The sequence below is a fragment of the Tamandua tetradactyla genome, chromosome 12, assembly GCF_023851605.1.
Source record: "Tamandua tetradactyla isolate mTamTet1 chromosome 12, mTamTet1.pri, whole genome shotgun sequence".
Lineage (NCBI taxonomy): Eukaryota > Metazoa > Chordata > Mammalia > Pilosa > Myrmecophagidae > Tamandua > Tamandua tetradactyla.
The window spans coordinates 81,946,476-81,965,528 of NC_135338.1; the positions used below are offsets into that span (position 1 = coordinate 81,946,476).

The window sequence follows — 19,053 nt, forward strand, 5'->3', positions numbered from 1 at the left end:
TTATATCAAAAGAACTAAACGGAAATATGAGAAGAATGTCTCATAAAATAGAGAATGCCAATAAAAAGATAGAAATTAGAAAAAAAGAACCAAATAGAACTCCTAGAGTCAAAAAATACAATAATGCATTTCATGGTATCTGCTTTAAGTTACCTAGGAAATTATAACACCTACAATGTGAGCAATGAAGAGCTGTGGGAAGTACCCCAGATGCAGCAGCCCAGGTGGAGCCAAGGTGAGCTTTGAGACAGTGACACAGTCCTTCAGCCAGTATCGAGGTATTTCCCACCTTGGGTACCATGCACCACAACAAGCAGCCACAGAGAATGCAATGGATGCAGTGAGGCTAATTCTGGGGCTGCTGGAAGCTCACTCAAAGACCAAGAATGTTTTAGGAAGGCAAGCTGTGACTCTAGCTGGCATCGGAGTTGTCTGCACCCGCTTGTAGCTTGATAAACAGGTCCTAGAGCCTTCTTTCCATGACGCCTTCCCCAAATCCCATTACTGGCTCCTCCCATGCCTCAATCAGTGCCAATTCCAAGCTGTGTTGGGGGAGGCAAAGCTCTCTAAGAAGATGTCCCAGTTTGATGGTAAAAAAGTTTGCAGAAAGCCAGCCCATGGAAAGAGAAAAGAGTGCAGAAGAATCAGAAGCCCTAGACTGAGCAGAAAGAAAAGAAAAAGGCCAGTGTTCCTTGATCCAAGGAAGAGATGGTCACACATGAGCAGGCACTGGCTGCAGAGCCAAAGACCATAGACAACTTTGCTCACCTGCTCAAGAGTACCTTTGTGTTGGATGAATGTAAGCACAAGCACTCCAAGGACGACATACTTTCTTTGGTACTGCCATATTGTTGGGAGCACTTTCAAAAAGACGGATGATCCCTGCAATATTTTGAGTACCATGTCCCTAGAGAGTTCACCCAGATCATCATGTGCAGCAACCTCATTACTGGAATATTCCAGCCCTAGATAAGCTGTGGAAGAATGCCTTTGTCAGTGTTATTCTCTTTGGAACCAACGATAGCAGCTTCATTTCTGAAGTGTGGGTCTTCAGAGGCCAAGGGCTTGCCTTTCTGCTGAGTCCAGACTGGCAGTTAGACTGTGAATTGTACACGTGGCAGAAACTCGATCCTGACAACAAAGGACCCAGCGCTGTTTCAGGAATACAGTTCCTGGGAGGGGGTCTTTCAGCACGGGGGTAAAGCCTTCAATCAGGGCAAGAACTTCAAGTGAGCATCTCTCTCATCACCCAGTTCTCTACACCTGCCTTCAAGGAGATGGGGGTCAGTAAAGGAAACAGAACACTGAGGGGAAAAAAACAACATGTTTCTATATGGAAAAAAAAGGACTTCATTAAAAATTAAAAGACAAACAACAGACTGGGATAAAATATTAGCTACTCAAAACAGTAAATAATTCATATATTAAGAAATCCCACAAAACAATGAAACACAACCTTATAGGAAAACAGATAACAGATATAAACAAGCAATTCACAGAAGAAATGCACATGAGTAATAAAATCTTGATATTTTTCTTTCTGTCCCATCAACTCTACATAACATTTTTTTCTTTTTATTGCCTTTTTTTCAATTAATTGGGTACTTTCATTACTCTATTTTATTTCCTTTACTGGCTTATTAGGTATAACGCTTCTTCTCATTATTTTAATGGTAGTACTGGGATTTATAGTACTAATCACAGGATCCCTTCAAATGATATTATAATTCTTCACATATAGATTAAGAACCCTATATTAGTATACTTCTATCAATCCCATGTTCATACTAATATTTTATACAATTTACTTATACACATATTATAAACCCCATAAAACGTTGCTATTAAGTTTTTCTTTAAAGTCAGTTATCTTTTAAAGAGATTTAAATATTAAGAGAAAAAAATATTATACATGTGTCCATTGTTTTAGTTTCCCAGTTGCTAAAACAAATACCATATAACAGGTTGGCTTAAAAGGTGGAATTTACTGGCTCACGGTTTTAAGTCTAGGAGGGACTCAAAATCAAAGAGTCAAACAAGGTGATGCTTTGTCCTTGAAGACTGTGGCGATCAGGGGCTGGCTGCCAGTGATCCTTGGTCCTCGGCTTTTCCATCGGGTGGCTGTGCACAAGGCAGTGTCTTCTCCTTTCTCTTCCAGTTCTATTGACTTCTAGTTTCTTGCTGCTCCTTCAGGCTTTTCCTTCTGTGTCCATTTTCCTTTGCTTGTATGATCTTCAGCCATAATGGACTGAGATCCACCCTCATTCATGTTGGTTACACCTTAGCTAATAGCAACATCTTCAAAGGTCTGCTTACAAATGAGCTCACACCTACAGGACCAGTGGCTGGGACCTGAACGTGCTTTTTACAGGGGGCATGATTCAGTCCTCAACACACATGTAGTTACCATTTCTGATGCTCTTCATTCCTTTGCATAGATCCCTGTTTCCATCTGGTATCATGTTTCCTTCTACCTCAAAGATTTCTTTTAACATTTCTTGTAGAGTAGTTCTTTGGGGAATTTTTTTTTTCAGATTTTGTATGCCTTAAAAAGTCTTTATTTCACCTTTTTAAAAATAATTTAAACTTATTTGGGAAATAATTTCAAACTTATAGGACAGTTGCTAAGTTAACACAAACACCATAAACAGAACTCAAATCTATCCCCCACCCAGATACCCAGATCACCAATTTTTAATGTTTTATCACATTTGCCATATCATTTCTTCTATCCAGATATCTATGTATCTTTATTTCCTAAAAATTTTAGCATATGTGTATATATCATGCTTCCTGGACACTTAATACCTCCACGCATATTTCCTAAGAACAAGGGTATTCATTTTTGTAACCACCTGAAGTAGTTATCCTGTTCAAGAAATTTAATATTGATATAAAGCTTATAGTTTTTACTCTAAGTTTCTCACATGTTCCAGTAATGTTATTTTGGAAATTTTCTCCTTCATGATTAAATCCAGCCCAGGATCATGTATTTCCTTATTGTCCCTTTGATTGCTCCCTTTTTTTTTTTTCGTGGTGGAAATATACATACAACATGAACTTTCCCAATTCAACCACTGCCAATCATGCAATTGAATGGGATTAATCACACACACAACGTTCTCCTCTTTTTACCACCCTCCGTTACCAGAACTTTCCCTTTATCCCAAATAGAACCCTATATCCATTATGCATTAACTGACCCTCTTTCCTCCTCCCCTGCCCCAGGAACCTAAACTCCACTTTCTGTCCTCACAAATTTGCATATTCCAGCTATTTCTTATAAGTGAAATCATACAGTATCTGTCCCTTTGTAATTGATTTCATGCAACAAGATGTCTTCAAGGTTTATCCATATAGTAGCACACTAGAACTTCATTCCTTTATAGGGCTGAATAATATATCATTATATGTCTATGGCACATCTTGTCCATCCACTTAATTGCCTGATGGACATTTGGGCTGCATCTACCCTTTGGCTATCATAAATAATGCTGATATGAACGCTGATGTACAAATATGTGTCTAAGTCCTGGCTTTCAATTCTTGGTATATACCAAAAAACAGGATTGTTAGCCATATAGTAATTCTATGTTTAACTTTATGAGGAACCACCAAACTGCCTTCCATGGTGGCAGTACCACCCTACATTCTCACTAACAAAGTTCTAAGGTTCCCATTTCTAGTGGATATGAGGTGGTATTTCATTGTGACTTTGATCTACATTTCCCCAAAGGTAAGTACACTGAACATCCCTTCAGATACCCACTGGCCATTTGTATAATTTCTGTGGAGAGAAAATCTATTTAATTTTTGCCCTTTTTTTTTTAAAAAAAGAAATTTTTAGAATCCCTTCTCATTTATTTCTGTGCATATTTTTCCTAATATTTGCTTTGTAGTTACTATGGGGCTTAAATTTAACATCCTCAATTCATAACAATCTTCTTTGCTTTGATAACCAACTTAACTTCAATAGCATACACACACTATGTTTTTATACTCCCCAACACCTCTCACTTTTATGTAGTCCTTGTCACTAATTATGTATTTATACATGATAAGTCCAAAACCATTGATTTATCATTACTTCTTAGGCATTTCCATTTGAGATGCTATAGGGAGTAAAAAGCAGGGTTAAAAAAAAATACAAGGCTATTGGCATTTATATTCACCCCGGTCTTTACTGGAGAAGTCTAGACTGACAGGGTTGGGGGTCTGTTTTATTTTTTTTCCATCAAAAGTGTTGCACCACTCTCTTTTGCTTCCATTATTCCTAACACATAATCTGCTGTCATTCTATTTTTCACTTCTCTGTAAGTAACTTCTCGCTAGTTTCTTTAAATATTTTCTATTTATCACTGGTTTTGAGCCAAAAATATTTTGGTTCCTTGTACTTTGTTTGCACTGAGCTTCTTGATTCTGTGAATATACAGACTTCATCACATTTTTAAAATGCTTGGCTATCTTTAAATATTTTTCTGTCCATCTCATCTCCACTTAGGGACTCACATTACATGTCCAAAAGGTTTTTTTATTCTCCCACTGATATTCTTTTCTTTCTTTCTTTTTTATTATTTTCCCCCATGTTGTGTTTTAGATAATTTCTATTGTAAAGTTGTCAAGTTCAGTTATCTTTTCTATTCTATTATCTGATTGGCTATTAATCTCATCCAGTGTATTTTTCTCTCTTATAGTGTAGTTTTCCTCACTAGAAGTTCAGTTGGGTCTTTTTTATACCTTCATATTTCCATTTAACTTTTGGAAAACCAGGAATACAGTTATAATTTTTTATGTCCTTTTATGTCCTTGCCTGCTAATTCTAATACCTGTGTCAGTTTTGCACCAATTGGTAAACTTTTATCCATACATTGTGTTGTATTTACCTGCTTCTTTACATGCCTACTCTTCTTTGATCGATGTCATATTATAAATGCTATTTTTTTGGTTGCTGGATATTTCTGCATTTCTATGAACATCTTGGACTTTGTCGGGGACACAGTGACGTTACTTAGAAAGCATTTGAGTCTCTTGGATCGTGTGTTTTAAGATATCTTAGGCAGGACTGGAACAGCATTTAATCTGGGGATTATTATTTCCTACCACTGAGACAGAACTCTTCTGAGGTCTCTATCCAATGCCCTCAGTGAGTCACGACATTTTCCAATCTGGAAGGTGGGAAAACCCTATTTTTGTTACTGGCACTGATCCCTCTAATCCTCTCAGATGGTTCTGTCCTAGCCCTGGGTAGTTTCTTCACACATAAGCACTAATCAGTATCAGTTAAATACTCATGTGGGAGCCTCAAGAGATCTCTACAATTCTAAGTCTCCTCTCTTTGGAACTTTGTCCTGCAAACTCTAGTTGTCTTGGACTCCCCAGACACCCAGCAATGCGTCAATTCAGGAAGTATGCTAATCTCTTCCTGGATTTGCCCAACCTGTGTGGTGACCTGGAAACTCTCCCAAACAGTAAGCTCAGGCAACCTAGAGCTTACTATTAAGGGTGTGGCTCAAGGTAGATATAATATAAAGTCAAATCAGTCCAAATTTATTGATATGGGCCCATTAAGCAGAGATTCTGGATTCGGTGGTTTGAAGTCAGGCAGGACTCTAACAGTTAATTTGGTTGGTTGTCTAAATCAGAAACCCAAAGTTGGCCTACATTAAGGGAAGTTAAAATACCATAAGTGCCTTAGTATACCATAAAGGAAGATATCCAAAGGTCCAGGGCGATTGGAATGTGGAACGGATCCTGGGAGGATCCAGAGGCCCCACCTTTCATCCCAGCTGTGAGAAATGTTTGAGGGAGACCCAGCATCCTTGAAGAGCTCTTGTGGTTGCTCTTCTCTGCAAGTAAAAATTAACCGTTGAAACTGCTACCATCAAAGTAGGACCCCTCAGTACAACAAGGATCATGAGATGCCAGGTTGGCAAAGGCCAAGAGGTGGCACTTCATCACCCAAGACAAAGTATGTGTTCAGTAGGTTACTGAACGGACATTAGAACCAAAACAGTAACCAGAACAGTCTGACTCACAACAACAGCTAATGTTGGCTCCTGAAGGTTCTTCTTCTGTGACAGAAACTTATTAGGGTTAATAAAATTTAGCATTAAAAGTAAACCCCGATGTGAGTATATCACAGAGCCAGACTTGTCAAAGACTATAACATAAAATGCAAATACAACTAAATATATCCTGAGTCAATATAGCACTCATATTCTGACAGATCAGTAGTTTAAAAGAATTTATTTGCTTTGAAAAAAATCTGTATTAAACTGTCAGTTTTTTACTTATAAAACTAAATTCTAAAAAATGTTGTCAACCCACAGTTGTCGCTTTCAGCAGTATTAGCTGTTACAAATAACCTAGCATCCAGCTCAGTACTACTTCACTCAGGCTTTTTAAAAATGATACTACCTGTGATTATGTGTGAGACTCTTTCCATTATTGATACATAAGCAATCACAAAATGTTTCATTGAATCTTTCAAAAATTCACCTAATCAGAGCCACACAACCTGATTCTTAATTGGCACCCAGCATAATGTAGAACCTTTTATATTTTAATGTACGGAAGACAATTATCTCAATCATAGTAGACACTGAGTAGTTATTTTTAAAGCCATCAGAATAAGGCAAAGTTGCATAAGCTTTATACATAGCTATCACTAGTTTTCAGCATTTGAAATGATGCTTATAAAATACTATGGCAAAGAAAAATAACAACAGTATTTTCCCTCTTCTACCTCTGGCATCCCATTTACCAGCATGGAAAGGGAGGATTTTGTTCATGAACCCTCCAGCCTCTCTAGCCTCTCCAGTTTCACACACAGCCCACCGCATCCCTCTCTTCTCCTGTTTTCTATAGAGCCTCCGCCTCTGGGACAGCTGCTCCGAGAGAGAGCTTTCTACCTTCTCTGTCATCTCATCTGCTCTGTCTTATAGGCTCAGAGTGATGAAGAGGAAGAAGATATAGCACGGGTGATGACAGGCTGGGCAGGAAGGCCCCTTCCAACAGACTGATGGATGCACCGACATTGAAGACACTCCCTCCACCTTACTACCTTCGGTAAGGTCCATTCGTTCCTGTACTCACCCTGTGCACCCCTTCACAGCCTCCTGGAACAGTCCTGCTTCTTCTTAACCTCCGTCCCCACCCCATGCCATCCCCCAAGCGATGACCTCCCTTCAGAAAGGGCAGTTCACTACGGGATCCTTATTGGGAAATGGGTATAGCAGAGCATCCCCCTGGGAATGATTCTGAAAACCAGAGTGGCCTCTTCAGTTTGACATCTCCAGGAAGACAGAAACACATCCTTAGGATAGAGAATAAAAGCAGGAGGTGGAGATAAAAGAAAATGCTGGTTTGAAATGATGTATGTACCCTAGAAAAGCCATGTTTTAATCCGAATCCCATTTTGTAAAGGCAGCCATTTCTCCTAATCCTTGTTCAGTATTGAATGTTTGAAACAGTAATTAGATCGTCTCCCTGGAGATGTGATTTAATCAAGAGTGGTTGTTAAACTGGATTAGCTGGAGGCATGTCTCCACCCATTTGGGTGGGTCTTGATTAGTTTCTGGAGTCCTATAAAAGAAGAAACATTTTGGAGAAAGAAAGAGATTCAGAGAGAGCAGAAAAGAATGACATAGCCAAGAGAAGCAGAGAACCCACAAGCCAGTGACCTTTGGAGATGAAGAAGGAAAATGACTCCCGGGAGCTTCATGAAACAGGAAGCCAGGAGAGAAAGCTAGCAGATGATGCCTTGCTCACCAGGTGCCTTTCCAGCCAAGAAAGAAACTGTGACTGTGTTCGCCATGTGCCTTTTTACTTGAGAGAGAAACCCTGAACTTCAACAGCCTTCTTTAATCTAGGTATCTTTCCCTGGATGCCTTATATTGGACATTTCTATAGACTTGCTTTAACTGGGACATTTTCTCAGCCTTAGAACTGTAAACTAGCATCCTATTAGATTCCCTTTTTTAAAAGCCATTCCGTTTCTGATATATTGCATTCCAGCAGCTAGCAAACTAGAACAAATAATTATTTAAATAAAGCCTTCAAGTTTTTAACTGTGAAACCCTGGGTAAAATACTTAAGCTCTCTATGTCTACTTTTCCTTATCTGGAAAAAAAAAACTAGATAAAAAAATAGTACCTTCCTGGCAGGGTTACTGTGTGGATAGCATAAGAACATTCTTGTCAAGTTCACAGGGGAAATGCTCACCACCTGCTCACATTTCACAGTAGAATCAAGGTAGCCTCTACAACATGTGGGATGATAATGGAAGGTCTGACATGGAAGCTCAGAGGGGGAGAACTCACCCAGAGAAGTAGAAAGAGAAGACCTCCAGAAAGGAGTGACCTATAAACCTCAATGAGGTGAAAGGAAGAGGGCAGAAAAAGAACTTGGGAGGACATCCAGCTGCAGAAATGAGGCTGGATTCTGGATTCAGTCATTTAGGTGGAGGATATGGGCCCCTTAAACAGAGATGCTGGAGTCAGTGTTTTAGACTGCTAAATCCAGGTTACAGAGAACAGACTGGATTCTAGATTTGGTTGTTCAGGTAGAGGATATGGGCTCATTAAACAGATTCAGTGGTTTGGGCTGCAGAGGCCAGGTCACAGAGATGAGACTAGACAGGGATGCAAGGTCCGCACCACGAATTCTTCTAAATTACCTCATTTCTATGTTCTAGGCCCTGGGGAACCCCTGAAGGGCTTAAAGAAGGAGTGTAAGAGAATTCGACTGACACTTCCAGTAAATCACTCGGTGTGCACATGTAAGACGAGCAGATTGGAGAAGAAGAAAACTCATGGTACTGAGATTCATTAGGAGGCTGTTGCAGCATCCTATGGGGGAAGGCAGGAGTTGGCCCTAGAACCAACATTTCAAGGAATAGAGAAGAGAAGGTCAATTTGATATAGATAAAGGTAGTAAAAATGGGAGAACTTGTGAATGGATATGGAAGGGGAAGAAGAGGAGAGTGACACCCAATTTCTAAGATGATTGGATGGCAGTGTCACCAGCTCAGACAAACTTATGGGTCAAGAAGAAGAGTTTCAAGGAGTATAAGGCAAGTGATTTATAAATAGACAAGTGCTGTGAGACAGGAGAGGGAAGGTTAACATGGACCGTGTGGCTAGGGAATAGGAGGCCTTTGGAGCCTAAGAGCTTTGGGGTCAAGTCCAAGCTTATTATTTAATATTCTGGAGACATTAACCTCTCTTGTAAAATTAGTAAACCTGCTCTTGCCAGGACTGGGAAGATAAGGACACAGGTTTCACTCCATGAATGGTTACTATCATTATTTATATTTTTGATGGTATTATTCTGGATAGAACATTTCTGATCATGTTTATAGAATTCTGCATATTGTAGATTTTCCTCCTGTATATTGTGACTGCTTTTACTCCATTCAAAATAAATTGAAGTCAAGGCCATATGGATGCTTGTGGTTTAGTCGTGAGTATGTTTCTGTTATGAATTTAAAGATTACATTGTCCCGGTCAATACAGAAGAAGAATATTCTTCAGTTAAAGACAGAGCTAACTATGCACCAAAATCCACGCCTTCCCCTACAGCACAGGATGCCTCTACGAAGTGCCTATCCACAGGGGTACTATGTTTCCCAGCCTCCTTGGCAACTAAATCAGGCCATATGTCAAATTCTCCCCAGTGGCTTGACCTGCAGGTGATGAGTATCACTTCCAGGCCGAGAAAATTAAGAAAGCAGTTGTAACAGGGTCAAAAGGTAGAAGGAACCAAAGTCTCTGAATCACTGTGTGCAGGAAAACAGTCCACTGACCGGAATGCCTACCTTGGGACATGAGCAAGAAGATAACTTGTATTGTGTTAAGTCAACGAAATTTGTGGATTTGTAACAGCAGCTAGTATTACGCCAACTGCTCCACACCTTCCTAAGTAAGACAAATAGATAAGTTAGAGGAATCCCTTCTGCTTAGGAGGAAATAAACCAACTAGAGGTAGACCCTGAACACCTTGCCAGAGAATAGCTGGTTCTCCACTGATAGGCAGGAGCTGCTGCATAAGCACTTGGAAGCACAACTGCTCTGACTCTCAAGCTGGTGGTAAATCCCCCCTCTTAGGGATGAGTCCTGAGACATCACCCAATGCCTCTGGCTTCCCCAGAACACAACTGAGCCATGTACATAGGAGTCTCAACTCTTAATTAACTGTACACAGTCCCCAACCTGGGTGCTCAAAGACCCAGACCCATGAAAAACTCAGACCCAGAACTGAGGTGGAGGGGCAGGCTGGGTGACAGGTACCATTCCTCTCTTGCCTATTTGTTCCACACCCACCTACAGGACAATGGCTTTCCCTTTGTCAGGGAACCAATCTCACTGCATGGGGTGGGAGGAGGGCAGGTGAGGAGAAACCGAGCAGGCTGTCTCCATGTCCCCCAAGGGAGGAGCATAAAAGTCATTCCAGGAACAAAGGATCTTAGACCATAAAGTCATCACAATCACTGCCATGTCAAGCCTGTAAAAAGAAGAAAACTCAACTTCCTGATACACTAGATAAGCTTTTAAATAATCCTATAATGGGCTGGGGTGGAGCATGAAGGAGTGGGTGGTTACAAATGAAGCAAAAAGATTGGCCATAGCGTGATATTTGCTGAAGCCAGGTGACGGACACACAGGGCTTCGCTAGACTAGTCCCTCTCCTTTTGGGCATGTTTGAAAATTTTTGTACATATAAAAAAATATCTTTTAAAAGTAAGTTTCTCATATGAGTTGAGATATGGCAGTAGAAGAGGCTCAGTGGAATTTTGAACACAATTCTTGTCTTCTCTGATTCTTTTCAGGATGTTATGGTCCCACTAGTGAAGGAGGAGTTGTTTACAACAGATGAAATTGTTTTTTATCTCTCTCCGTTAATATTTAGTAACATGACATTATGTCCAAGTCTAATCACTTAAAGAAAAGATTTTAAATAATTAATACAAAGAAAAAAGCCCCACGACCTTTTTCATTACTCATTGAAACCGGGAACGTCTCCTCCCCTAGTCCTGGCACAGACACACAAATACATTAATGCAGACACTGAGAAGAACACACGTAAAAATCAATAGATACAAATCTGGCTGGGAACCTTCTTGATGGAAAAACAATCATTTCTCTTTACATCTCCCACATTACTGGCTCCTTCGTAGAATAGTGGCACAGAATTTTGAGTAGCAGTTCAAGTGGGCACTTCTTTCTTCATTCTTCAATTCCAAGAAATATTCTCATTTTACCCTTATGGAATTTTATAGTCTCTAAAGCACACACACATAAAACCAATACCTCCTGAACTCAGATAAAGTATCTCCTGTCTGTGTGATTGGGCTTATGCTATGTATAAGCATGGCTGTGTTTTCATGTCTAGAGAATATGCTCACATCTCCACTTTTATGATGTCTTTGCTTGTGGTATGCTCCTACAGGAGGGCACCAAAACCAACACAAAGAAAAGCAGATGCCACGTGTGCATCTTAGGAAAATATCTGGGGAACATTCTGAGATGTGGAACACAGGTTATGCAAAGTGGTACCGATTTAAGAGTCCATCAGCATGCAACAGTTGCATTTTTATTAAGCTCTGCATCAAAGGTTGTACCAAGAAACCAGTTGCATTTACAGTGCTCACATCTCTGCAGGCAGAGCCTTCCTGCATGGATCACTAAGGAGACAAAATGCGACTTACCACGAGGGAGAGGGGTCTTTTCCAGGAGACCACGCCAATAAGTCCTGATAGCAGTACCTGGAAGGACAAATGGACCAGGAAGGTGAGACACTTCAGGAACTTTTAAGGAACAATCAAGATAACATTAACCTTTTCAACCTGAAGAAGGGCCTGTAGAACACAACACATACACATGAGCAGTTAGAATGAGCTGTGTTTTCCATTTGGTTATTCATGGTCTGGGGGCCACTGTGGGAAGCACACATGGCCTCTTGGACCATCGGGCACTACCAAGAGACTGACCAACACCCTGCTATTAGGCCACCTTTTCATGTGATCCTGTAAGTTATCTGGTTATGCTACTGAAAAAACACAGAGAGCATTTAAAACGCCTTTTTGAGAGAGGCAAAATGTTGCCTGGCATTTGCTTTTCTGTGCTTGGGCTCCAAGCCCTGATGAACCAGCCACCCTTGCCTGGCTCTCCTGTCTCACTCCCTTAGCCCCAGAAAGGCCTCCCCCATCACTCGGCACAGCTTCCCACCTCACCACCACAGCCATCTGAGAAGGTTCCCCAACTTTCCAGGAGCAGGATCTCAGAAGCTTACTCCTCCCCCAGGTTCTCAGAGGTTGGTCCTACCCAACCTCTTCCAGCCATTATCTTCTCTCTCCCACTTCCTCCTTATCATCCTTTTCACATGAATACCTTGAAGTCCCCACAATGCAGCCCTTCATTAGCCCTCGGCCTCTTTCTCAGGCATCTTCAAGAGTCCATACTCCCTAAGCAGAGGCTGGCTGGCTGACCCCCAGCTTGCAGCTCTACATTCCCAGCCCTACCGATGCCCGGGTGGAAACTCAATCACTCCCCACCCCTACAGTCTGCTTCTGCCATCACCCCCACCCTACAGGAACTCTTCCTCCTGAGATGCTGGCAAAGGCACCAAAGTTCCCTCATGGCCTCATCCATGGACACAGCTAACCACATCTTCCTGCCTGAAGCTTCCCCTCCTCCAGGTTTCTGGGGTGCCTTTCTCCCTCATGTTCTTCTCACTTCTCCACTTCTCTCACTTCACTTGTCGGCCTGCCTCAGTTTCTCTTACCTCTCCCCTTCTGCTTTCTGGTTTCCCAGGATCCCCTCCCTCACAGCCCTTTGTCTCTTTCTACTCTACAACTCTGCTGGAGACCTGGCTGCCACTACGGCTCCTCTAGCCCCCTACATGAATGGCCCCTACAGGTCATGTCCAGCCCAGACCTCTCCCCTGCCCACCACATAAACTGTCCACGAGGACTGGCACCTGGGTGTCACTCTCCAACTCAAAGTGTCCAGAAATGACTTTGCAGTCCCAACCTTACAAACCTGGCTCTCCTCTTACAATCTCTACTTTCCAAAATAGCACCCCCTGCCTCCTGGTCACTCCAGCCCCAGATCTAGAGAAGCTGCCCTCCTCCTTGCCCAACACCCAATCAGACACATAGAGGAGGAGAAGGCTCTGGCTTCCCCTTCATCAGGGCAATATTTTAGCAGGCTCCAGTATACGTAAGGTCCTAGGGTTTTCATGTGAAGAGACATAACCCAGACTTTCCACTGTGGCCAAAGGAGTGAGTAGGCAGGAAGGCCTGGCCTGATTCCATCCTAGGAAAAGAGCATGCTACCAAATTCTCTGGATGACTGGTGTGAGCTGAGTTGTGTCCCCCCAAAAAGAGATGTGGAAGTCCTACACCTCAGTGCCTCAGGATGTGACCTGCCTATAGACAGGCTCGATACAGATGGAATTAGATACGGTTAGATGAGGTCATACTGGAGTAGGGTGGGCCCTTAATCCAACAGGTCTGGTGTCCTTATAAGAAGAGGGAATTTAGACAGAGAGAGACAGAGGGGAGAACACCAAGTGACAGCTGAGGCAGAGAACACCGTGGACTGCTGGCCAGCCCCAGCCACAAGCCAGGAAAGAAGCACGGGACAGATTCTCCCATACAGCCTTCAAAGAAAACTCTACCCTGCTGACACTTTGATTTCAGACTTCTCACCTCCAGAGACATGAGACAATAAATGTCTGTTGTTTTAAGCCAAATTGCTTATGGTACTCCCTTCTGACAGCCACAGGAAGCTAAGAATGTAACAGACTCCACATTACCCTTCCTCAGCCACCAAATCGGTGGCCAGGAACACATCTTAAACCTAGGGAGCACCTCTTACACTGTGCTGGTCTCAGGTGGATTTACAAAATATCTGGGCCAATAATTTATATGAAAGACTGTTGAATCTTATTCACCCAAAGCACACAAACCAAATGATAACTCAACAGGACTCTGCTCTCCACCACACCACGCATATATTCTCCAAATTCAAATCCCCCAAATGCCACTGATGTTGACAAATATTTTTCATAACTCTTTTCCCATCTCCTAAATATCCTTTGTTCATAATCCCACCCCCAATCTCCCCTTTTCTTTGTTTTTTTTTGTTTGTTTCGGGTGCATGGTCCGGGAATCGAACCCAGGTCTCCTGCATGAAAGGCAGGCATTCTAACCACTGAACTACTCATGCACCCTCCCCTTTTCTTTGTATTCCAGGTTCCAACCTATGAAGAAATCCTTGACTTGTTTTCTGGTGTCTCTCGTAGGCCAAGTCTCACAAATTCTTCCACAATTCTGCTAAAATCTCTCGTTACCTTCCAACCTCCAGAACCAATACATGAACTATCTGAACAGCCTCTCTGCCACTGGATTCTGCATGTGCAGGAGATAAACACTCTCCCCCAAGTCATTTTAGAATCAGATTAAACTGTCATTTCTCTTAAGGTTCTGGTGCTAGAAAGCTCACCATCATCTCGTGCTCAGCATTTCAAAGCTGGAATTCATTCCTCCACCTTCAAACTTTCTCCATTTCCAGAATTTAACATTTCTGCCAATAACACCATCGTTTTCTGAGTTCATTGCATCTATGTTCAGCTCACCAGCCATGGAGTGGGATCGGTTCTTCTTCTCAGTATCTGCTGTCCATTTGTCTGTTCCTCTCTAGCCCCTCTGCCTAGATGACATGCTCAAATTCTTACTCCTGACCTTCACCTTTGGCCTCACCACTGCAGCCACACTGGACACCTCTGCAGGTGACTCTTATTTTCCCAGCCTGATGACCCAGACCCACCAGAATGAGATCCCCAATTTCCCCCCAGCACCTCCTGTATGACCCCCACCACCACCACCAGGCTTCGTCCAGGCCATTCTGGGCACCTCGAGGGATCTTGGCAGGGAGAAGTGCACAAAGGCCACAGGATGTGTCATGTACTGGCTCCAGAACTCCTCCAAGCTCTGTCCCCTTCACACTCAATGTGTTTTATGCCTCACCTCTTTCAGCTCTCCCTTCCATCACCCCAAATGCCCCAACTCCCCTTACCCATCCCTCAGTTTCTGACTCTAGCATCTCTCTGGGAGCTACCTGACTTCTAAAGCATTTCCTCTGTTTACCCCACACAACAACAGCAGCCTGACCAAGACTAGGTCTGGAGAACAGATAGGAATGAACAACTCCCCAAAGTGTCCATTTATATGGCTCCTCCAACTTTGCAGTTCCACTACTTGAAATTTTACCTGTTTTTCCAGACATGATCTAATGCCTCCTCATTTATGAAGGGCCTAAGAATTCAAGAACATGTGGGGGACCAGACTAAACCCTAAAACTTCCAACACATCCCTTAAGGAATCTTTAATAAGCTCAGACAGAACTCTTTAATCCCTTTTAAGCTAAAGTTTATATAATGATCAAACGCTTATCAAAACTGTCACAAAGTCACTTGTACCAGGGATTTTACTGGAAATCCACAAATCCCCATATAGTAGGCATTTTTAAACATAAAAGAAGTGCATTGATATTGCTTTCATCTCAGGATACAATAAGAACACGGTTTGATTTCTATCATTATCATGAAGCTATCATTCCATGAACAACCACAACTAGTTTTACTTCCAACAAACAGGAATGGTTTGCTTACTTAAGACAATTTACAATTCTAACTACCACTAATAACTTGAATTGTGAATGGATCAAATTCCCCTATAAAAATGAAAAAATAATAATAAAACTATCAATCCCAATGTGGCAGGCAAAATTATAAGATGACCCCCAGTGACCCATGGCCTGGGATGAAGCCGTCCCCTAAGTGTGGATATTTTGTGCTATCAGCCTAGTCAGCCTTCCCCAGTGCCACCTTTAGATAACAAAGCCCCAGAGACATCTAGATTGCAGTCTTGTGAGACCCTGACTAGAGGAACCCAGTAAGCCACTTGCAGGCTCCTGACCTTAAGAGGACTATGAAATAATAAGTGGATGTTTGTTTTAAGTTTGTGGCAATCTGCTTTGCAGCAATGGAAGACAAAAACAACCAGAACAGGATATTGGACTGTTATTCCCAAATGTCCACTGCCTCCCAGTACCTCGGTGGAAGGAGCAACTCCCCTGCCCCTTTGATACCAGAATCACTGCATCAGCTCTGATGAGGGAGGGCCAAGCTGAGTGGCCTGGGGGAGGTTTTTCCCAGCCTAGACATCCCACCAGGGACACCTGCTCTGGTTCCATCAGTGCCTGAAGAGGGGAGTGAGGTGTGTGCCTTGGAGACCTGGTATGGGTGAAGTTCACAGCCATGGCTTCCAAAGTATCAGGTTTTAAACTGCTTTTACTCAACTCCATCTACCAGAGAGGATTATATTGCAGATTCTAACATCTCAGTAACTCTGCAGGCTTATGCTGTAGCACTTCTGTGAGAAAAAGGGTCACAAATCTAGTTGAGCCATGAATTTAGCACATCTTGTGAAACCGTGGTCCCATTCAATTGACCAGTGTCATTATCCAAAGTTCACAGTTTACAAAGAATGCGAAGAAATTGAAGAGGTTAGACGAGAGTAACATCTCATTAAATAGCTGTGAAAGAAAAGTAAAAAAGAACCTGAAAGATATTTATACTGCTCAGAGAGAGGCAGCTTAACTCCTCAAGCATCTGCGAGCTATTATAAGAATGGCACCTCGCTGGCTCCATTTTCCCATTCAGCCAAAATAGAGTTAGAGATAAAGCTGGAAATGAGAAAGAACTCCCTGCTGTAAGGGAAATGAAAGGGGATAACAGACCACCAAGAAGGAGTCACATCTCCATCTAGTCAAAAGATCACAGTCACAATTGGGTGACTCAGAGCCAGAGACGTTTAAGCTTGACTAGTAGGACTGCCTGGACACAGGGGCATGAAATGAATTAGCTTTTAAACCTTGTCCTCTAAGACTGAAAAGCTGTTTCACAGCCTAAACTCAAGAATCATCTTCAGCTCTTCAAATCTGGTTAAAAGGTAAATGATAATGCGACATTTTAGGTAATGAAGCAAGTCCTTCCAGAGTGAAGGCTTGCAAGCAAATTAAATTATATTCACCAAACATATGGTGGATATACCCAATGGATACACTTGTCCACTAAAAAGCCAGTGTTTCCTATACATCTAGAGAAAGGAGAATTGTTAGAAAACTGGCACAAACCTACTCAGATCTGCTTGAAAGACAGATGTCCACCAATTGTGTCTTCCAAAGCTTTTCTGACTGCTACCCTATGCCATGCAAAACTCTTCCTTCAGCCTCATGGAGCTGACCCTTCTGCTTTGGCACTTTTGACCCCACTGCAAATGGCTCAACTTCCAGCCTCTGCTTCCAACTTTCTCCGCAGCCTTTCCTACTGGAGGCTCATCATCAGTATGTCAAACTCAGAATGCCAATGGATGCGAACCCATTGTAAGTAGGACCTTTTGATGAGGTTACTTCAGTTAAGGTGTAACCCACCTCATTCAAGATGGGTCTTAATCTTATTACTAGAATCTTTCATAAACAAAATGGAAAGAGAGAGTGATAGTGAGAGAGAGAGAAAGCGAGAGAGAGAGAGAGAGAGAGAGAGTCCACACATGCCACAGAGAAAGCAAGAAGCTAAAAGCAACACAACCTGGAAGAGAAGGGAGGGCCCAGCAGACACCGCTATGCGCCTTGCCATGCAACAGAGGAACCAAGGATCATTGGTAGCTTGTCTTTGAGAAGAAAGTACCACCTTGATGGTGGCTTGATCTCGATATTTTCCTGGCCTCAAACTAAACTAATCAATTTCCACTGTTTAAGCCCACCCAAGGTATTGCTTTGGTATTGCTGTGAAGGAGCCTAGGAAACTAAAACATGTAATTTAACAAGAGAGCCCATAAAAAAATCCATTAATGTAATTTTTTTATTCTATACTCATGACTCAATAGAAAGTCAAGGTTGAAACAAGTCTCAGCCTATTCTGCTACAACATGTGTTTCATTGATACAAATTACCACTTTCTGGCTTGATACCAAACTCATCTGCTTGGGTCCCACCCTGAAAGAGAGAGCCTTCTGCCAAGGCTGATTACTCTGACACATGGTAATTATTAGACCTGCCTGGGATGTTGTTCTTTAATGAGTTAACAAGGCAGCACCCACATTATTATAAAATTTTTTTAATGTTTTGATTTTAAAAGATTGCAACATAATTGGTTTCCTTTGTAAATCTATATATTTTATTTCATGCTTTTAAAAGCCTTAACCTGAGAAGAAGGCTACAGGCTTCATAGACTGTCAAAAGGTCCATGCCAAATGTTCAGAACTCCCAATTTAGAAGTTCCTTTAGTGCTGACCTTTTAGTGGCAAACTAATTTTTTGTTTATCTGTAAAATTCACCCTCATTCTTCAAAAATAGTTTTTATTGGGTGCACAATTCTACACTGACCGTTTATTCTCACACTTTGAAAATATTATTCCACTGTCTTCTGGCTTCCACTGTTGCAGCCAAGAAATCTGCTGTCCTTTTGATGACTGTTCCTTAACTGTTGTTAACCTTATTCTCTAAAGAGGTTAAAAATCATCTCTGTGCCTTTGGTGTTCTGGTTTTTTAATGATGTATCTAGGCGGGGAATCTTTTTTGTTTGTCTTCTTTGGGATGAACTGTGCTTCTACATCAGGAAGTTCATATTTTTTATTAGTTCTCAAACTGATGTGGTCAATAACTCTTCAAATATTGTCCAGTCCTCCATTCTTTCTATTCTGTCTGGATTTCCCATAGCCAAATGTTAGTCCTTCACATTCCATCCTCCACATCTTTCTTCCTCTCTCATACACTCCACACCCATGTCACTCAGTACCTCATTCTGGATAATTTCTTTAGCTATATTTTCCAGACCACTAATTGTCTCTGCACTGTGTCTAATCAGCTTTGAACTATACATCTGCATTTCCTTTAGAAAATTTTAGTGAATATATTTTATATAGTTAGAATTCTACTTTTTTCCCAAATATAACTATTCATTTCTTGATGCATGCTCATGATTCTG

The 19,053-nt window shown here is 41.7% G+C and overlaps 1 protein-coding gene and 1 pseudogene across 1 annotated transcript in view; one reads left to right on the forward strand and one right to left on the reverse strand.

The window, feature by feature from the left end:
* The window catches only part of ENTREP2 (endosomal transmembrane epsin interactor 2), a 512,187-nt gene that overhangs the window by 284,635 nt on the left and 208,499 nt on the right, over nt 1-19,053 (reverse strand). The window contains exon 2 of the mRNA XM_077122379.1: nt 11,708-11,764. Coding sequence (XP_076978494.1) covers nt 11,708-11,764 — 57 coding nt within the window. The remainder of the gene's footprint in view (nt 1-11,707; nt 11,765-19,053) is intronic.
* On the forward strand, nt 124-1,233 carry LOC143652704 (elongation factor 1-gamma pseudogene; annotated as a pseudogene).